Source organism: Manis pentadactyla, chromosome 6 (assembly GCF_030020395.1).
Source record: "Manis pentadactyla isolate mManPen7 chromosome 6, mManPen7.hap1, whole genome shotgun sequence".
NCBI classification, from domain to species: Eukaryota; Metazoa; Chordata; class Mammalia; order Pholidota; family Manidae; genus Manis; species Manis pentadactyla.
Genome location: NC_080024.1, coordinates 65,199,278 through 65,217,636, shown reverse-complemented (window position 1 = coordinate 65,217,636; position 18,359 = coordinate 65,199,278). Strand labels below are relative to the sequence as shown.

The 18,359-nt window shown below is 35.4% G+C and overlaps 1 protein-coding gene across 1 annotated transcript in view; it reads right to left on the bottom strand.

Moving 5' to 3' along the window:
- Positions 1-18,359, bottom strand: part of TLK1 (tousled like kinase 1) — a 177,650-nt gene that overhangs the window by 27,285 nt on the left and 132,006 nt on the right. Inside the window, exon 12 of the mRNA XM_036917804.2 lies at positions 5,697-5,763. Coding sequence (XP_036773699.1) covers positions 5,697-5,763 — 67 coding nt within the window. The remainder of the gene's footprint in view (positions 1-5,696; positions 5,764-18,359) is intronic.

Here is an 18,359-nt window from a genome sequence, read left to right as displayed (position 1 = left end):
ACACCAGGGAAGTAAAAGACATTTTACCTCGAAATTTTCATTTTGGTAACTGAACATCATCTATTACCAAGTTAAGATGTATGACTATAAACGGGAAAACATGGACCTGGGAAAATGTCTGTAGGTCTATAATGACAGGAGAAGGCACACTATAAACACTGGAAGCTTTCCTATCCACAGCTACTTCCATGGTTCTCTCAGCACAGACATCTATAGGGTTCAACTACTCATTTTTAAATGGCGCATAGCAGTAAGGACAAAATGCCAGCTCAGAATTCCAATACTTCTCTTGGCACTTTCTTTCTTTTCTTCCCCAGACATGCCAGGAAGACAGGAACCTTGTAACATTCTTCAGTGGCTTAATCGTGACTTATTCTAGTATATAGTGCATTTTAACCAGACTTCCAATGAAAACTGCTGCCTAAACAAGTGGCATCTTGTGTTATGTTCTGGACAAACAAGTGTAAAATGTGGTTGACTTTAGTTCAGGGAAGAATTGCCAGAAGATTTCTTCTCGCGAACGTCATGAATATAAAGATGAACAAACAGATTTAGAGATTTAAGCCTTTTGGCATTATACTGTTCATTATTTTCATATTTTTATTTAATCCTAAAGTGACAAGGAATGTCACAGATGCAAGTTTATTCTCTGTGGTCGTACTAAGGATTTGATAAATCAGGTAACAATGGTATTCTAGAAAGCAAGACCAAAGGTGATATCAAACTTCAAGAATACTTGGGGGTCAATTCACCTAAAACTAATGCCCTGTATTCTCCACTGTTCAAAAGGCTTGTAGACAATCCATTGTCTTCCATTTCAACTAGTTGCATGATCCACTGTGAAGGAGTGAGAAAAGAGCTGTGTGCTTGTTCTTGGCCTGTAAAGATTTCATCATGGAAGATTAATACTGATGCTGCTGTCTGTTACTGGTTGTTTCTCTTTGCAGATGCCAAGATTGGTCAGAGAACAGGATTTCAGTGGCAGAGTTGTTGCTATACTGTTCTCTCTTCAGAACGGAGGCACAAGGAGAGATGAATGCCACATCACAAGGAGCAAAGGAGAGAGAGAGAAAGAAATGGTGTCAGGTGGCATGCTGGATGTGATTTTTGTTTTAGTAGAGATTGAGATGACTGCAAATTGTTTAGCTGACTCCTTTGGTCTGCAAAGACACATTTGTTGGTGCTGATGGTTCTTGACTAATCCTGTTTCAATTATAAATTGGTTATGTTTTTCCAAAAAACTTAGGGCCCTCATATTCAGGTCTTATAAAACATCTCTCTCTCACACACACACACATACACCAAACATATACTGAAGCCAATCCCTACTACATTATTTAATATTCCATACTGAGATGTCAATTTTCCAGATGCATTCTCTCCAATTACTCAAATATTTAAGATCTAAAAGACAACAAAACTTGGAATCCTAGAAAATAAAGAGCAACATATTATCTACATGCTGTTCACAACACAAACTTGAGTTCAAATTTGTGGTAAGACATAGTTACTGGTCCTAATAGCTCTCAAAATGCTTATTTCCTTATCATTTTGGAGTACTATGATTGGTAACTTGTACCTTTTAAGTAATGTAACTACAGAGAGAATCTATTTCAAGGAAGATGGTATTCAGAGATTTTTTTTGAAAGTTCTTTGTTAATTTAGGAGCAATCCTTGGAAAGCACATCCATGTAAGTTTTAGTCAATTCCAGGATAATGATCTGAACTATACAAATAACAACGTAGCAGAGCTCCTCAAATCACAAAATTGTTTCCCTTAACTAGAGCTTATCAGACTGGTATCAAAACAGTATCAACCATAAAAGTTAACTGGTTTACAGTTTGTTAGTTTCCTTAAATCCACAGATTCTTCATTTGGCATAGGTAGATAAAATAGGATGGTTAATACCTTTGCCTCAAATGAACAACTTTTCAAAAATAGGAAATTACTCCTATTGCAACTGCAAGTTTTTAGTAAGTGATAATTAGATATATATTTTGTTATATAGTTCTTTTTTTGTTAAATCTTTAAACCATATAAAGAGTGAAATTATGTTAGGGTTATTTACACTTTTTACAAAAAAAAATGCTTTTTCTGCTGATCACTAAAAATAATTTAGAGTGAAAAGCACTACACTAGCTAAAATAATAAAGAAATATACTAACTGATAAAACAGTCACTAAAAGACTACCCAAGGAAAGTAATATGTTAGAGAAAGAGTATGTGTGTGAGAAAAACTTTTCTTCTTTATTTGCAATGAAAATGAAATAGCATGTTTCTGAAAAAACAAAAAGCAAACATCCCCACTACTCTAAGAAAGACGCAAAGAAAGCTACAAGTAAATTAACTCTTCTGAATACAAAGAATCAACTCACTGTCCATCTATAACAAAATAATCATAGGAAAAAAGCATACAGGCACTGCCATTAAAATAGGAGTGAGAGGAGTTTCAAGTTTTGGCTTTGCTCATTGCTATCTGTATTAAGTTGACAAACATATAGAGAAAATCCTGGCATTCAAAAAGTTAACATTAATGTTCTCTCTAGAATGGTTAAAACTTTAAAGTCCATAAAATGTAATATGTAATTCTCCTCAAATGGTAACTGGAATCATGCCTGTATCAGGCTGATTCACTAAACCACTTGGTGAATGAATGAGCAATGATTTAATAAACTGATAATTAAAATAAATATTAAGGAATTCATGACATATTTTTAAAAAACTGATGCTGCATAGTGATATTCCTAATCTGAGAAGACAAAACTAATAAACCCTTATGTACATTTACATTTACTATTTGGTGGCAACCAGAAACATCTATTTGTTTTAGCCAGGGACTTTTCTGCTTCTCTCACATCACACTAACAGCTTAGATTTATATATTTCTAACCCTACAGAATAACAAAGAATGTAAACTGAACTTTATGATTTATTCAATGGTAAATATAGTTTTTATTTCAGTTTACCTATTCAATTACTATGATTAACTCTTGTGCATCATAAATGACTCATTTCAAGAAAAAGTAAATAGGTCTTCTCTTATATGTCCAAGTCCACATGGACTTCCTCAATAAAGGAATTTTTCTCCCTTGGTGCCAACAAACTTAATCTAATAGTTCTGCTTAGCTTTAATAGTTTTTATTAAAGGTAATGTGAAAGTGAAAGTCACCCTTGCTAATGCTGCAAGAGTATGACAGGCTCCAAATCTAAACCTTAAGCTGACATACCACCAGGCCAGTTCCTGTGCAGGATACCAGGACATCAAATACTCACGAATCAGATCCACCCTATGGTAGAAGCTATACAGTACAAGTCTGGGTACAGTTCCTGTCATCTTAATAAACCCAGAAACATGGACAGCTGATAAGGCAGAAGAGAAAAAAACATCTTCCCTCTTAATTCAAGCTTGTTCTCTATGTGTTAAAGGTATCCAATCTACTTCTTTTTTAGAAATCAGAATGACCTACTTTTAATGACCTATTTTCCAACTGTGCCTTAGAATGCAAAACAACTTATTTTTAAAACATGCAACTTAATGCTTTTTATTTTTTAACTTTACAACTCAAAAATTAATACCCAGTGGTAAATAGGTGACCGCTATTTATTTGTGCTCTAGGGTGACACTACTTACTCAATTTTGTTCTCTGCATGCAATACTAGCGTTCTTATAATGCATTCATTCTTCTCACCCAAAATAGTCTTTCAGAAGAAAATGTGGTAATTCAAGATGTAAGAGTATATGTTTTAGCATTATTAGGTCGTCACTCTCCCAAAATACTTCATGGTGGAGAACAAAGAAAAGTAATGTAAATTTGTTAAGAAGATAAAGTTAGAAATCTAAAGCTGCTCAATAAATTTGATAAGCTGGGGAAAAGGAACAGGAAAGAGATTATGGAGGGGACAATCATTAGAAAGAAAGAGTAAATACAAAAAAATGGAGAAGTCAAAGATTGGGAAAGGGATTTATATATGGAGGTTAGAAGAGAAGGTGTAGCATTCTGGAAAAGCTTACAAATGTTTATATAGTATCTAGACATTTATACCTCACTTTAGAAAAAAAATGTTTTAGAGAATCTGAGTATTTCCAAAGTACCAGAAAAACTTTAAAATCAACCAACCAACCAAAAACAAACACAAACCTTCCCCTAAAGCCTTTGAAAAAGTGAAGTTTTTGTCATAACACAAATAGCCAACTCCTAATTTAACTGCTTTATAAATTCAGATTTTATTAACAGGTTCTCATAAATAAGACACACATGTGAGAGCTCAGCATTAGAAAGAGTATTTTAAAATTTATCATTAAAAGTGAAAACAGTATCCCTCCAGTTAAAGCTCTAAGTACATATATAGTTAGACTATCTCATTATCGTGAAAAGCTGGTTAGAAAATAATTGATAAATCTATATGGGACATGAAGCATAGGTCACAATGAACTCATAATCAAAACAGCTTAGGTGGGCCCACAGATACTTGTATCATTCTGTACTACAAAATCCCCTCTTCCCTTCTATAGTCCTATTACATTTTCATCTGCTGCAGAGAATAGACTGAAGTCTACATATCTCAAAGAGCAGAAATAGTCAATAATTACAATAGAACAGAAGATAGCTTAGAGAGAGAGAGAGAGAGAGAATAAAACATTTTAGAATTTACTGTCCAAGGAGTTTAGGTTGCAACTGTTCTTAGCAGGGGCATAGACATTAATGCAAACTAGTTTCATGATGTAAAATAAAATTTTTTTCTGTTCCCTGTAATTAAATGCAGGGGTCTGAAGCATGTTGGTAGCACTCCAAAATCAAAACAGCACATATAGTGTGATAGTAGCTGCTATTAGCATGGGTTTCCCTGTTCTACCTGATCCTACCCCAGGGAGATGACATCAGAGATACTACAGTCAATTAGTTCACTAACTAAATTTTAGCTATCAGTCAGCCTATTTAAAAAAATTTAAGTAATCCGACAAGTGGAAAGCAGAATAAACAACTGGATCAAAGAAAGGGAGTTTTACATCTGCCAGTAACTTCACTTTGAGGGGAAATCTATTATTTCTTTGAAATGGTTTAAACTAAAAATATGAACTGTAAAAATAATGAATGGATTACAATGTCAGAGTCTGCTAACAAGTACAAAGTTATATATTATAAAAATGTAACAGCAACATTTTTATAAGTTATTATCAGTATTACTGATCATTAGGCTCTTCTATATTTGCCAATGTATATGTTTTAATTGAAACATTAAATAATCAAGCATTCAACAGCTTAAAAGTTAAGCCAAAGAAACAAGTTTGTTATTAATTTATAATTATTTCAATTTATTATAAACGGACACAATATAGAATTTTACATTTCATCTTAAAAATGAAGCACTTTCAAAAAGATTTTAACAGAGTAGTCTTAAGCATTTAAACAGAGTAGTCTTTAGACCATAGAGGTCTAGCCAGGAATCACTCCTCCACTATAGGGACACTGTGTTTGTCAGCATCTCAATGTCTGTAAGTTGTCACAAGGTAAAGGAATGGTATTTTAATAAACTTAACATAAAATTGCAACTTTAATACCTCTTTTATTTTTTGTTTAAAGTTTTTAATTCATTTTTTCTCTCTTAAGTTTTGACTTTTTTAGTAAGAGACTTAAAACACAATACTCCACAACCTCTGGTAACAAATGAAAAATCCAGCATATGCTTCACATACCTTTTTGAGATGTCCTAGTCTAAGTTTGAAAATTTCTTCCTGTTCATGATATTCTGCCAAAGTCAACCTGTCGAATGAAATTGTAATTCTAGATATTAAGATTAATATTTATTATTTCTTACTAACAACCAGCAAAATTAGATTAAAATTAGTCAAATGGAAATACTAAAATGTTGACAACTTTCAGCCCAAAATATATAAGCCAAAAATCATTTAAGATATTCTTTAGAGTATATCTAATACTTTTAGATGGAACAATGAACTAACTCATAAACTCAACTATTTAATGAGGCCCTGTTCTAGAATTTAGTTTCTAAGGATACAACGAAAATGAGAGTTTCTCCATACATTTCAGTTTGAATTTACACTCTACAGTGGGAGTATGAAGGAAGAAAAGAAGTAATTTAATAAAGAAACATAAAAGTATAAAGAAAACAAAACAGGGTGGTATGACATGACTGGCTGTATTACACTAATTTGCACTGGGTATTACAGAGGTGGCCTTGATCTAAATATCAAAAAGGCATCCACAAGAGGACCTGCAGGAGTATGTTGCAGACACAGGTTATAACAAGTACAAAGACACTACACTAAGATGTACACAGGCTGGCATGTAAGAAGAGAAAAAAATGTAAACATCAGGACATAGTTAAAAGCTGTGAGCAGCAGGAGAGGCAAGCAGCAGCCAGACTTGCATACCAAGTGAGAACTTCATTTTACTATATCCTGGGAAATCACTGCAAAGGGAGTCAGTCCAGTTTGGACACTGGTTTTAAAATAAAGAAAAAAAACTAAGACACTTTTCACTTCTCTTTCATTTGTTAGTAAGTAAATTAGACAAAAGGAATGCTAAACTGCAGCCAAAGCACTAAATTTTAATATAAACAGACATAAGACTTAAAATCTTGAAAGTACTTTATGGTTATTTTATTATTAATTTCAAATATTAGGTAACTTTGAAAAACAACTAGTTTAATAAATGGAGAGCCATAATAAGACATATACACATCATAACACTTCCTATGAAAAAATGATTCTGTATTCTGAGAAAGAGAAAGAGAAAAAAAAAACACTCCACAACAAAACAACATCAGTTTCATACTACAACTATTGAAAGAACTGCTTTTATCTATCATATCCAAGCCCTTGTTTGCTTAATTGTGTGTTCCTGGGTCATATGGTTAACCTCTGAACCCAGGGATGACTTATTTACAGTTGGTTCAGGTCCCTCAGCAACATTCAGTATAAATGTTATTTCCCTTTAGCTACAGACTAATTAAATTTACTAATTCTGAAGAAAGGGTATTGAAAGGAAACAAACAAAAACCTCCAAGAAATTCAGTTAGGTTTCTACTAGAAATATCTTAATAATGAAAAACTAGGCCTTTACAATGAAATCTCTCTACCCAGTCTTAGGTTAACACAACAGCTGGATTTTATTGTGAATATAGCAACAGCAGATAGTTGCAGCAGTTGCTTAAAGTTAATTTAGAGAATTAAGTGTTGCAGTGTCAATGTAGATGGAATGAAAGTGGGTGAAGGGGAAAGGTGATATTAAAAGACAATAAGGTTTGGAAACCAAAATTGATAGTATCTCAACTAACCCAGTAAAGCAAAGCTGTAGGAATTTTGGCAGTTTCTGGATAGGCATATGTATGCCACTGATGGAAATTTAATTACCTACATAACAATATTATAATTTCCTATTTTTAAAGTACGTTTTTCGGCCCACTTGGTAGACCAGACCATAGGATGGACTCAGAACTAATTTTTTAAAAATATGTAATTCTATATAGGAATAATATACAATTCTATACTTTGGCTTTTATTGGATTATAAAATTTAGTGATCATAAACTAAAATTAGTACGACTTGAGTTTCCGAAAATTTTTGAAACTGTATTCTACTAAGAAATTTGGTTATCGTGTAAAACTGCAAAGCTCCTATACATGCAGATGGCTGGGAACTTCTGCGATTTGGAAGGAAGGACATTTTATTATCTTGAATTGGTAGTTTTCAATAGCTACTATTCTTCTGAGTTAATACATTAATGTCAATTAGCTCCATGATGATTTACTTTGTTGAATATTCTTTAATTTTATTGCATAATGTAGTGCTTATTTGCTATTTAATAGTATTTAATTCCAGTTGTATTTGTGCTGTGGTTCAAATATAAATCATCCACATCCCAGTAGCTAAAGTGAATGCACACAAATCCTCCCTCCCAGATTTACTTACACAGTGATACTTCACTTATTTCAAAAGCTTTGACCTCAGAGTACTGTTTCATCTGTCTAATCCTGGTATTAAACACACAATTCCAATTAAAGATTAATGGTAACTTCCAGCAGCAGCAGAATTTTGCTATTTACTTACTGCATTTTGATTACTACAACTATGATTAAGCTTCAAATAATTATATATATTTACTAATTTCTCTTGGCTTGATTTTTAATAATTCATAAGCAAAGTATACAGATAGTACTAAATACTGGGCTACTGACTTTCAAGGGTGTTAGGCTGGAGGAAGGGAAGGAAAAACAAGGACATGCAAACAGAACAGAGAGATACCATAAAAGGAGAACAGACTAGACTCTAAGGTCCGTGCTTTACATGGAAAGGGGATAGCTTATCCACTCCTCCCCCTCCTAATTCCTTATAAGCCTCCACCTCCCTGAGGGGTGTGACTTTCCCGGCCTGTGTTTCAGACCAAGGAACATAACCCAGGAATTGTGCTCAAATAAACTGCCTGGCCCTTTGTTGCCTCTAGTTGCCTGCTTATTTCGGTTAGAATTTATCTTACATTCTAGAATTTGTCTTACATTGGGCAGTAACTCTTACCATTTTTTGATCATGAATATCAAAAAATAATCTAAAGAAATTTACAACACTCCAGAAAATTTCACATTTACATAATTTTAGGGTTCACCAATTTCAGTTTAAGAGTTCCTATTCCAGGGTTTTATCTCACCAAAAAGAATGCAAACCCCAAAACACCAAAAGAGATATTTTTTACATTTCTCTGCATTTTCCTATCAGGAAGTGCCTGACATATTATTAGCTTTTTAGATATCTCTGTTATCTATTTTCATTAATAAAGAATATTTTTAGATAAAATATAAAATGTCTTTAGATAAAATGATCTGGGACAATCTTCTTTAAAGAAACAGGATTTTATTAATAGAATGAAAAGAGCTAAGCTAGGATAATATTAATTTTAATGACTTTTAATTGCCACATCAGTTATTTTTATGATGTTTTTAAGATGCTTAAAAAACACTCACTCTCTTAAGAAAATGAGTTGGTTAAGTTACTTGGTAAGTCTTTTATTCACAGAGAGTGTGAAGATGAAGTCTAGTCCCTTCCCATATGAATCATATGTGACTTTATAGACTGAATTACTAATACTTTATTATGTGCAAATATACATTCATGTATATATTTATTTTGAAGCATGCCAAAGCTCCTACAAAAAGCTGATCAATAGGCTTATATAAAACTTAAAAAGCAAAGAAATTCAAACTTCAAATGTAAGGCTTAACTCTTAATAATGTCCCATAGTGAATCTGAAAGAATAACAATTTTATTTTTAATTCAAAGAACCGTTTTATAAGAATTTAATAGAAATGTGGGATGACTATAGCAGCAGTAACTACCAAAAATAACATAAAACAAGGAATACTTATTTCAAGCAAGTTTGATATTAAATTCTTTAAAGATATTCTGCTTAAGCAGGAAACAAACCTAGTATCTTAAAAAGTTAAGGAATATAAACTATGGTAAACAGACTGTTAGAGGCACTTAAGGAAAAAAAAAAGGCAAGCCCATTTATTCATACACCTTAACAAGTTTTTATTGAACATTTAACTATGAGCCATGCACTGAGGAATATGTTTTTTAAATAAGGGAGGGAGAGAGATGAGACTAATCTGCCTTTAAAGAGCCCTTCAAAAAGCTAGGAACAGAACAGAACTTCCTCAACATAATATAGGCCATTTATAAAAAAAACCACAATTAACAACATACTCAGTGGTGATAGACTAAAAGTTTTCCCCTTAAGATCAGGAACAAGGCAAGGATGCTTTCACCAATGCTATTCAATATTATACTGGAAGTTCTACAAGAGCAGTTAAATAAGAAAAAGAAATAAAATGCATCAAAATTGGAAAGGAAGAAGTAAAACTACCTCTATTTGTAGGTAACATAACTCTTCTGTAGAAAATCTCAAAGAATGAACAAGAAAAATCTATAAGACCTAATAAATACAGCAAAGTTGTAGGGTACAAGTGATCAACACACAAAAATCAGTTGTGTTTCTATGCACTAGCAACAAACAATCTGAAAAGGGTATTAAGAATATAATTCCATTAGTAACAGAACTGAAAAGAATAAAATAAATGAAATAATAATAATTTTAACCCAGGAAGTGACTTGTACATGAAAAACTACAAAACACTGCTAAAGACATTAAAGAATACTAATTAAATGAAAAGATTTCTAGGTTCACATATTAGTAGACTTGATATTGCTAAGAAGCCAATCCCTGCCAAAGTGATCCATAGATCCAATATAACTCCTGATCAAAATACAAATGGCCCATTTTGTTAAATGGAAAAACTGATTTTCAAATTTGTATGAAATTGCAAGGGGCCTCAAATAGATAAAAGAGTATTGAAAACAAAACAAAACAAAGCAGACTCACATTCCTCTTTCAAAACTTACTACAAAGTCATTGCAGGTGTGGTACTGTCATAAGGATAGACATATAAACTAATGGACTAGAACTGAGTACAGAAATAAACCCAAATGTCTGTGGCTAACTGATTTTTGCCAAGGGTGCCAGGGCCACTTAAGGGGAAAAGAACAACAGTCTCTTTAACAAATGGTACTAGGACAACTGGACAATCACATACAAAACAAAGAGGCTGGAACTCTACCTCTACATAAAATATAAACTGAAACTATCAGTGACCTAAATTTAAGAACTAAAATTATAAAACTATCAAAACTACCAGAAGATAGCACAAGAGTAAATCTTCATGACCATGGATTTGCCAAAGGATGGACACCAAAAGCACAAGCAACAAAAGAATAAACTACATAAAAATTAAAAACATTTATACATCAAAGGACATTATCAAGCAAGTAAAAGCTTACAGAGTGGAAGAAAATACCTACGTAGCACATATCTGATAAGGGTCTAGTATCCAGAATACATAAAAAACTCTTGTAACTCAACAACTTAAAGATAAATAGCCTGATTAAAAGCTTAGCAGAAGACTTGAATATCTATACAAAGACCAACAAGCACAATAAAGGATGTTTAACATTAATAGCCATTTGGGAAATGCAAATTAAAACCACATTGAGATGCCACTTGTTATTTACTATGATTATGATCAAAAAATGGAAAATAAAAAATGTTGCCAAGGATGTGGAGAAATGAAAACCCTTATTTATTGCTGGTGGTAATGTAAAATGGTGCAGATATGAAAAATTGTTTAGCAGTTCTTTAACAAGTTAAACAGCATTACCACATTACCAAGCAAATTTACTCTTAGTTATATAACTCAAAAGAAATGAAAACGTAAGTCCACACAGAAACTTGTACATAAATGTTTATAGCAGCATTACTCATAACAGCCAAAAGGCAGAAATAATCTAAATGTTCATCAACAGATGAATGGATAACCTGCATAGACATACAATGAAGTATTATTCAGATATTTTAAAAAATGAAGTACTGATAGATGCTACAACTTGGATGCCCTTGAAAATATGCCAGGGCCAGACATAAAAGAGCACATACTGAATGATTCCTTTTTTGAACTAGCCGGGAGGCAAACACCTCAAGAAAGATTATTTGTTACCAGGGGATGAGGGGAGGGAGAAATGGGGATTACTTAATGGGTGCAAGTGTTCTGGATTAAAAAATAGTTTTGAAACTACAGGGAGTTTGCTTAACACTGTGGATGCACTAAATGCCACTGAATTATATGCTTTAAATGGTTAAAAACTGTATGTATGTGAATTTCATCTCAATTAAAAAAAAGTTATCATTGGGGAAAAGAAATGGGTGTGTGTGGGAAGGATGAAATTAGTTTGTCTCTGAAAGGTCCAAATGTTAATACATTAACATTGAATTGAGAACTAAGGATTTATTATCACCAAGTACTACTGTGATATGCAGAACAATGCCTCCCAAAGACGTCCACATTCTAATCCCTGGGACATGTGTATGTTAAGTTACATAGCAAAGGAGAATAAAGGTAGCTAACCAGCTGACCTTAAATTAAGGATTTATTCTGGATTACCTTTGTGGGCCCAATGCAATTATAAGAGTTGTTAAATGCAGAAGAGAAGGGCAGATGTGTTATAATCAGAGTAATGTTACATAACAAAGATTCAACTGGCTACTGCTGGCTTGCAGATAGAAAAGGGTCATGAACCAAGGTGTGGGGTCAGCTTCTGGAAGCTGGAAAAGACAAGAAAACAGTCTTCTCCAGAACCACCAGGGGTAAGAGTACTAATGACACCTTGGTTTTAGCCAAATGAAACCCATTTTGGATTTGTGATCTCCAAAACTGAAGGATAATAAATTTGTATTAAGTCACTAAGTTTGCAGTAACTTGCCCCAGTAGCAACAGGAAACTCCTTCAGATCTTGGGACCTGAAAGTGTACCTGTGGGGTAGGTAGTTTTGGGACTGTGCAGTCGGCGAGAGACTATGAGAATTTTTAGGAGCATGACCTTAAAAAAGCTTAGACCTCCTTGAACAGATTATCAGCAGAAATACAGGCATGTTAACAACTCTGCGAGTAAGGACTCCAGGAATTCCAGAGCACAGCATAGAAAACATCTATCGCCTTGAGGAACACTGTTGTCAGGACTACGGAGGCGCAGTGGTGAGGATTCAGAAGGAAATAAGAAACATGCTACTGGAAACTGGAGGAATGAAGATCTTTGTTACTGTGGGAAGAAAGCTTAGCAGAACTTCACCCTATAATTATACACAGTCATACTTCCACCAAATGTACTTGAATATTTAGCTCAGGGGATTTCCAAAGTGTTGAAGGTGTAGACTGGTTTCTTCTTGCTGTTTACATTAAAATGTGAGAAGAAACAGAAACAGAGACAGATGGTGCAGCTGGACAGTCTTCTGCTAGTACCCCAGAGAGGTCTGAGTACTCAATCACATAAATGGTCTGTTAAAAGATTAAGTGTGTGACTCATTGATGCCCTCAGCCTTTTCAGCAGAAGCCAAAATAGCAACGAGGTTATCTAGAAAAGAACTGTGGAGGATTCTCTTGTCTAATGCAGTGAATCCTTGTGTCATACATGGGAGAACAATAAGATTCTTGAGGTCTTTATATCTGCAGAAACACTGCCAGCTTGGATTAAAAGGGCAGAGTACAAAATGAAAAGCTGTCAGATGCCCCAAATTCCATAAACAAGAAACAGGCTGACCAACACACACTAACCTTCATGAAAAATAAACCTTCACTTAAAAGGCGAAAGAACAAAATCTTTAGTCCAGGAGGCAGAGCTACAGTGACAGAAAATTATTAGACCTTGAGATCAAATGGAATTAGCCTGGATGAATTTTGAAACTGCTTAGGATCAGTGACTCCTCTAATTTTTTTGTTCGAAAAAGAAAGTTTATAACTGTTATTCTGTGCCTCTCCCCACCACTGTGTTTTGGAAAGTGGCAACTTGTTTTTTGATGTTCACAGTTTCACAGACTAAAAGAGGTTTTGGCACAGAATAGATTATACACAGTTTCATCATACCTGATTTAGATAATGAGATTTAGAATATTTGAGCTGATAAGATTTAGGTGAAATTTTTGGATGCTGAGTATATGCTGTCATATGGACTGAGACTTTTGGGAATGTTGAGATAAGGTGAGTGTTATTTAACATGTGGGAAGGATGTAAATTTTGGGTCAGAAGACACTGGCAGGCAGAATAATGGCTTCCCAAAGATGTCACATCCTAATCCTCAGAAATTGCAAGTATGTTACCTTACATGGCAAAATATTAAATGTGATTAAAGTTACTAATTAGCTGACCTTAAAATAAGGTGATTGTCCTAGATAATGCAACTATGAGTACACAGATCAAAAAAAAATTTTTATCTGAAGGAAAGTGGGAAAAGACATGTTAAGAAGTAACATCTGAGTTGGTTAAAAAGAAACAGAAGAAGGAAGCCAGGATGAATAAACAGGGCATTCAGCGGGACACGGTGACCGACAGCACAGCATGTAATATGCAAGCAGAGAGAAAAATGGATACATACTGTAGATTAGGGAGGTTAACTACTACAGAATGTTTTTAAGAGTTTTAATAACAGACTAATGATACATTTTGTCCACTGTTTTTAATTTGGGCATCTGTTAATATGATCATATGATCTTTCTCTTTATGTGGAAAATTATTGTTTTTTCTAATTTTAAACCAACTTTGTATATCAAAAATAAATCTGACTTTGTAATAATGTTGGGCAAGAAGCCAGAGATAAGCAGGAAGAGAGGCTGGGGTGATCACAGAGAGACTAGTGAGCTGAGACTACTAATAGCTTCCACCAATGAGAAAATCCCTAGCAGGAAAAGTAAAACCCAGAGACATTCCACAAGCTAGAGTCCAACTGGGCATGCTCCAGGGGTGCCCTGAAGTAACTATTCCTGATTATAATAAATCTGCATTGTGTTTTTGTGCCTCTTGGTGGGCAATCAGAGAGAATTCTGGGAAAAGGCAATGTGCGGTACTAATTAGGTTACATCATTTGCCCATCTGTCAATCGACACTTGCTTAAATAACAACTCTTAAAAATCCCTTGGAAAACCCCATAAAAGAAAACTTTCTTTGAATATTTGCCACATTCTGACACTAGATCGAGGCCCTCTCTATTACAGAGCATAGTAATAAACATGCTTGTCTGCTTCCTTGACTTTGATTTTACTCTTGACTTCCCTGTGTCACCAAACTGAGAGTTCATTACTAATAATGATAAATTATCATTTTTATATATTACATGTTGGGTTGTGAATATAAAACTTCTCATTTACTTTTATAACTGAGATTAGCTTATAAGTTTCCTCTTATACATTAAACAGTCTTTCTTGAATTTTGATACTAAGAGTATGCTGGCCTCCTAAAATATGTTAGAAGTATTTCTGCCTTAGTTGTTCAAGGAAGTTTTAAAAAAACTGGTACTATTTGTTCCTTAAATGGATGGCAGAATTCATAGATAAAGTCATCTGTGCTTGGAGTTTTCTTTGATCATGTATTAATTAAAGATTTGATTTTTTATTAAGGTATCATTGATGTATACTCTTCTGAAGGTTTCACATGAGCAACATTGTGATTATTCCATTAACCCATATTATTAAGTCCCCTCAACACCCCATTGCACTCACTGTCCATTGGCATAGTAAGAGGCTACAGAGTCACTACTTGTCTTCTCTGTGCTATACTGCCTTCCCCGTGACCCCCCTACATTCTGTGTGCTAATCATAATGCCCCTTAATCCCCTTCTCCCTCCCTCTCTACCCACTCTCCACATCCCCTTCCCTTTGGTAACCACTAGTCCATCCTTGGAGTTCTTGAATCTGCTGTGTTTTGTTCCTTCAGTTTTGCTTCGTTGTTATACTCCACAAATGAGGGAAATCATTTGGTACTTGTCTCTCTCCGCCTGGTTTATTTCACTGAGCATAATACCCTCTAGCTCCATCCATGTTGTTGCAAATGGTAGGATTTGTTTTCTTCTTAGGGCTGAATAATATTCCATTGTATGTATGTGTACCACCTCTTCTTTATCCATTTATCTACTGATGGACACTTAGGCTGCTTCCATATCTTGGCTATTGCAAATAGAGCAGCGATAAACATAGGGCTGAATACGTCTTTTTGAACCAGGGATCTTGTTTTTCTTCGAGGAAATTCCTGTAAGTGGGATTACTGAGTCAAATGTATTTCTATTTTTAATTTTTTGAGGAACCTCCATATTGCTTTCCACAATGGTTGAACCAATTTACATTCCCACCAACAGTGTAGGAGGGCTCCCCTTTCTCCATATCCTCGCCAGCATGTTATTTCTTATATTTTGGATAGTGGCCATCCCAACTAGTATGAGGTGATATCTCATGGTGGTTTTACTTTGCATTTCCCTGATGATCAGTGATGGGGAGCATCTTTACATGTGCCTGTTGGCCATCTGTATTTCTTCTTTGGAGAAGTGTCTGTTACAGTCCTCCACCCATTTCATAATCTGGTTATTTGCTTTTTAGGTGTTGAGGCATATGAGTTCTTCATATATTTTGGATGTGAACCCCTTATCAGATGAATTGCTTTTAATATATTCTCCCATATGGTAGGATATCTTTTTGTTCTGCTGAGGGTATCCTTTGTTGTAAAGAAGATTTATAGTTTGATGTAGTCCCACTTGCTCATTTTTTATTTTGTTTCCCTTGCCCAAGGAGATGTATCCAGGAAAAAAAGTTGCTCGTGCTTATATTCAAGAGATTTTTACCGGTTTTTTTTAAAGAGTTTTATGGTTTCATGACATATTCAGGTCTTTTATCCACTTGAGTTTACTTTGGTGTACGGAGTTAGACAATAACCAGTTTCATCTTTTACATATAGCTGTCCAGTCTTGTCAACACCAGTTGTAGAACAGACTGTCTTTTCCTCATTGTATAGTCATGGCTCCTTTATCATATATTAATTGACCATGTATACATGGGCATATATCTGGGCTATCTACTCTTTTCCATTGATCTATGGGTCTGCTCTTGTGACAGTACTAAATTTTTATTACTGTAGCTTGAAATCAGGAAGTATAATTCCCCAGCCTTGTTCCTTCTCAGGATTGCTTTGGCTATTCAAGGTCTTTTATAGTTCCATAGGAATTTCAGAACTATTTGTTCATTGAAGACTGTTATTGGTATTTTGATAGAGAGTGCATTGAATCTGTAAATTGCTTTGGGCAGGGTGGCCATTTTGACAATACTATTTCTTACTACCCGTGAGCATGGGATAGATTTGCATTTATTGGTGTCTTCTTTAATTTCTCTCATGAGTGTCTTATACTTTTCAGAGTAAAGGTCTTTTACCTCCTCGGTTTATTCCTAGGCATTTTATTCTTTCTGATACAATTGTAAATGGAGTTGTTTTCCTGATTTCTCTGTGCTAGTTCATTGTTAGTGTATAGGAATGTGATAGATATCTGTGTATTAATTTTGTATCCTCGGAGGGGCGGAAGATGGCGGCGTGAGTAGAGCAGCGGAAATCTCCTCCCAAAACAACATATATCTATGAAAATATAACAAAGACAACCCTTCCTAGAATAAAGACCAGAGGACACATGACAATATCCAGACCACATCCGCACCTGAGAGAACCCAGCAACTCGCGAAGCGGGTAAGATACAAGCCCCGGTCCGGCGGGAGCCGAGCTCCCATCCCCCCAGCTCCCGGCGGGAGAAGAATAGGCAGAGCCGGAGGGAGACGGAGCCCAGGACTGCCGAACACCCAGCCCCCGCCATCCGGGCCAGAGTGCAGGGCCCTGGATACTAGGAAAACAGGGCAGCAAGAACAGTGAGCGGGCACTGGAGGCCGGGTGTCGGAGGACATAAGAAAAGCGCGCGACCATTTTCTTTTTTTTTTTTTTTGCTTTTTTGCTGCTTTGTTTTGGCGAGCGCTTTTTGGAAGTCTTAAAGGGATAGGGACCCCAATACTAGGGAAACAGGGCAGCAAGACCGGTAAGCAGAGGCCCGAGGCTGGCACCGGAGAATAAAGACAAACGAGCGACCACCTTTTTTTTTTAATTAAAAAAAAATTTTTTTTTTTAAATTAAAACATTTTTTTTTCTTTTTTTTTTTGGTGGTCGTTGTTTTGTTTTGACGGGTGCTTTTTGGAAGTCTTAAAGGGGCAGGGCGGGACACTTAATCTACAGGTAGGGAATCCGGGGATCTCTGGGCACCCTAACCCCTGGGCTGCAGGGAGCAGGGAGGCCCCTTACAGAGATAAATAGCTTCCCAGTAGCTCCTGCTCCAACGCGACTCCACCATTTTGGAGTAGCTGCCCGAGCCAGGCCACGCCCACAGCAACAGCGGAGATTAACTCCATAGCAACCGGGCAGGAAGCAGAAACCCTGTCTGCGCGCAGCTGCCCAGCACAAGCCACTAGAGGTCTCTGTTCTCCCAGGAGAGGAGGGCCACAAACCAACAAGAAAGGAAGTCCTTCCAGCCGTCACTCGTCCCAGTTCTGCAGACTATTCCTATCACCATGAAAAGGCAAAGCTACAGGCAGACAAAGATCACAGAGACAACACCAGAGAAGGAGACAGACCTAACCAGTCTTCCTGACAAAGAATTCAAAATAAAAATCATAAACATGCTGACAGAGATGCAGAGAAATATGCAAGAGAAATGGGATGAAGTCCAGAGGGAGATCACAGATGCCAGAAAGGAGATCGCAGAAATGAAACAAACTCTGGAAGGGTTTATAAGCAGAATGGATAGAATGCAAGAGGCCATTGATGGAATTGAAATCAGAGAACAGGAACGCATAGAAGCTGACATAGAGAGAGACAAAAGGATCTCCAGGAATGAAACAATATTAAGAGAACTGTGTGACCAATCCAAAAGGAACAATATCCGTATT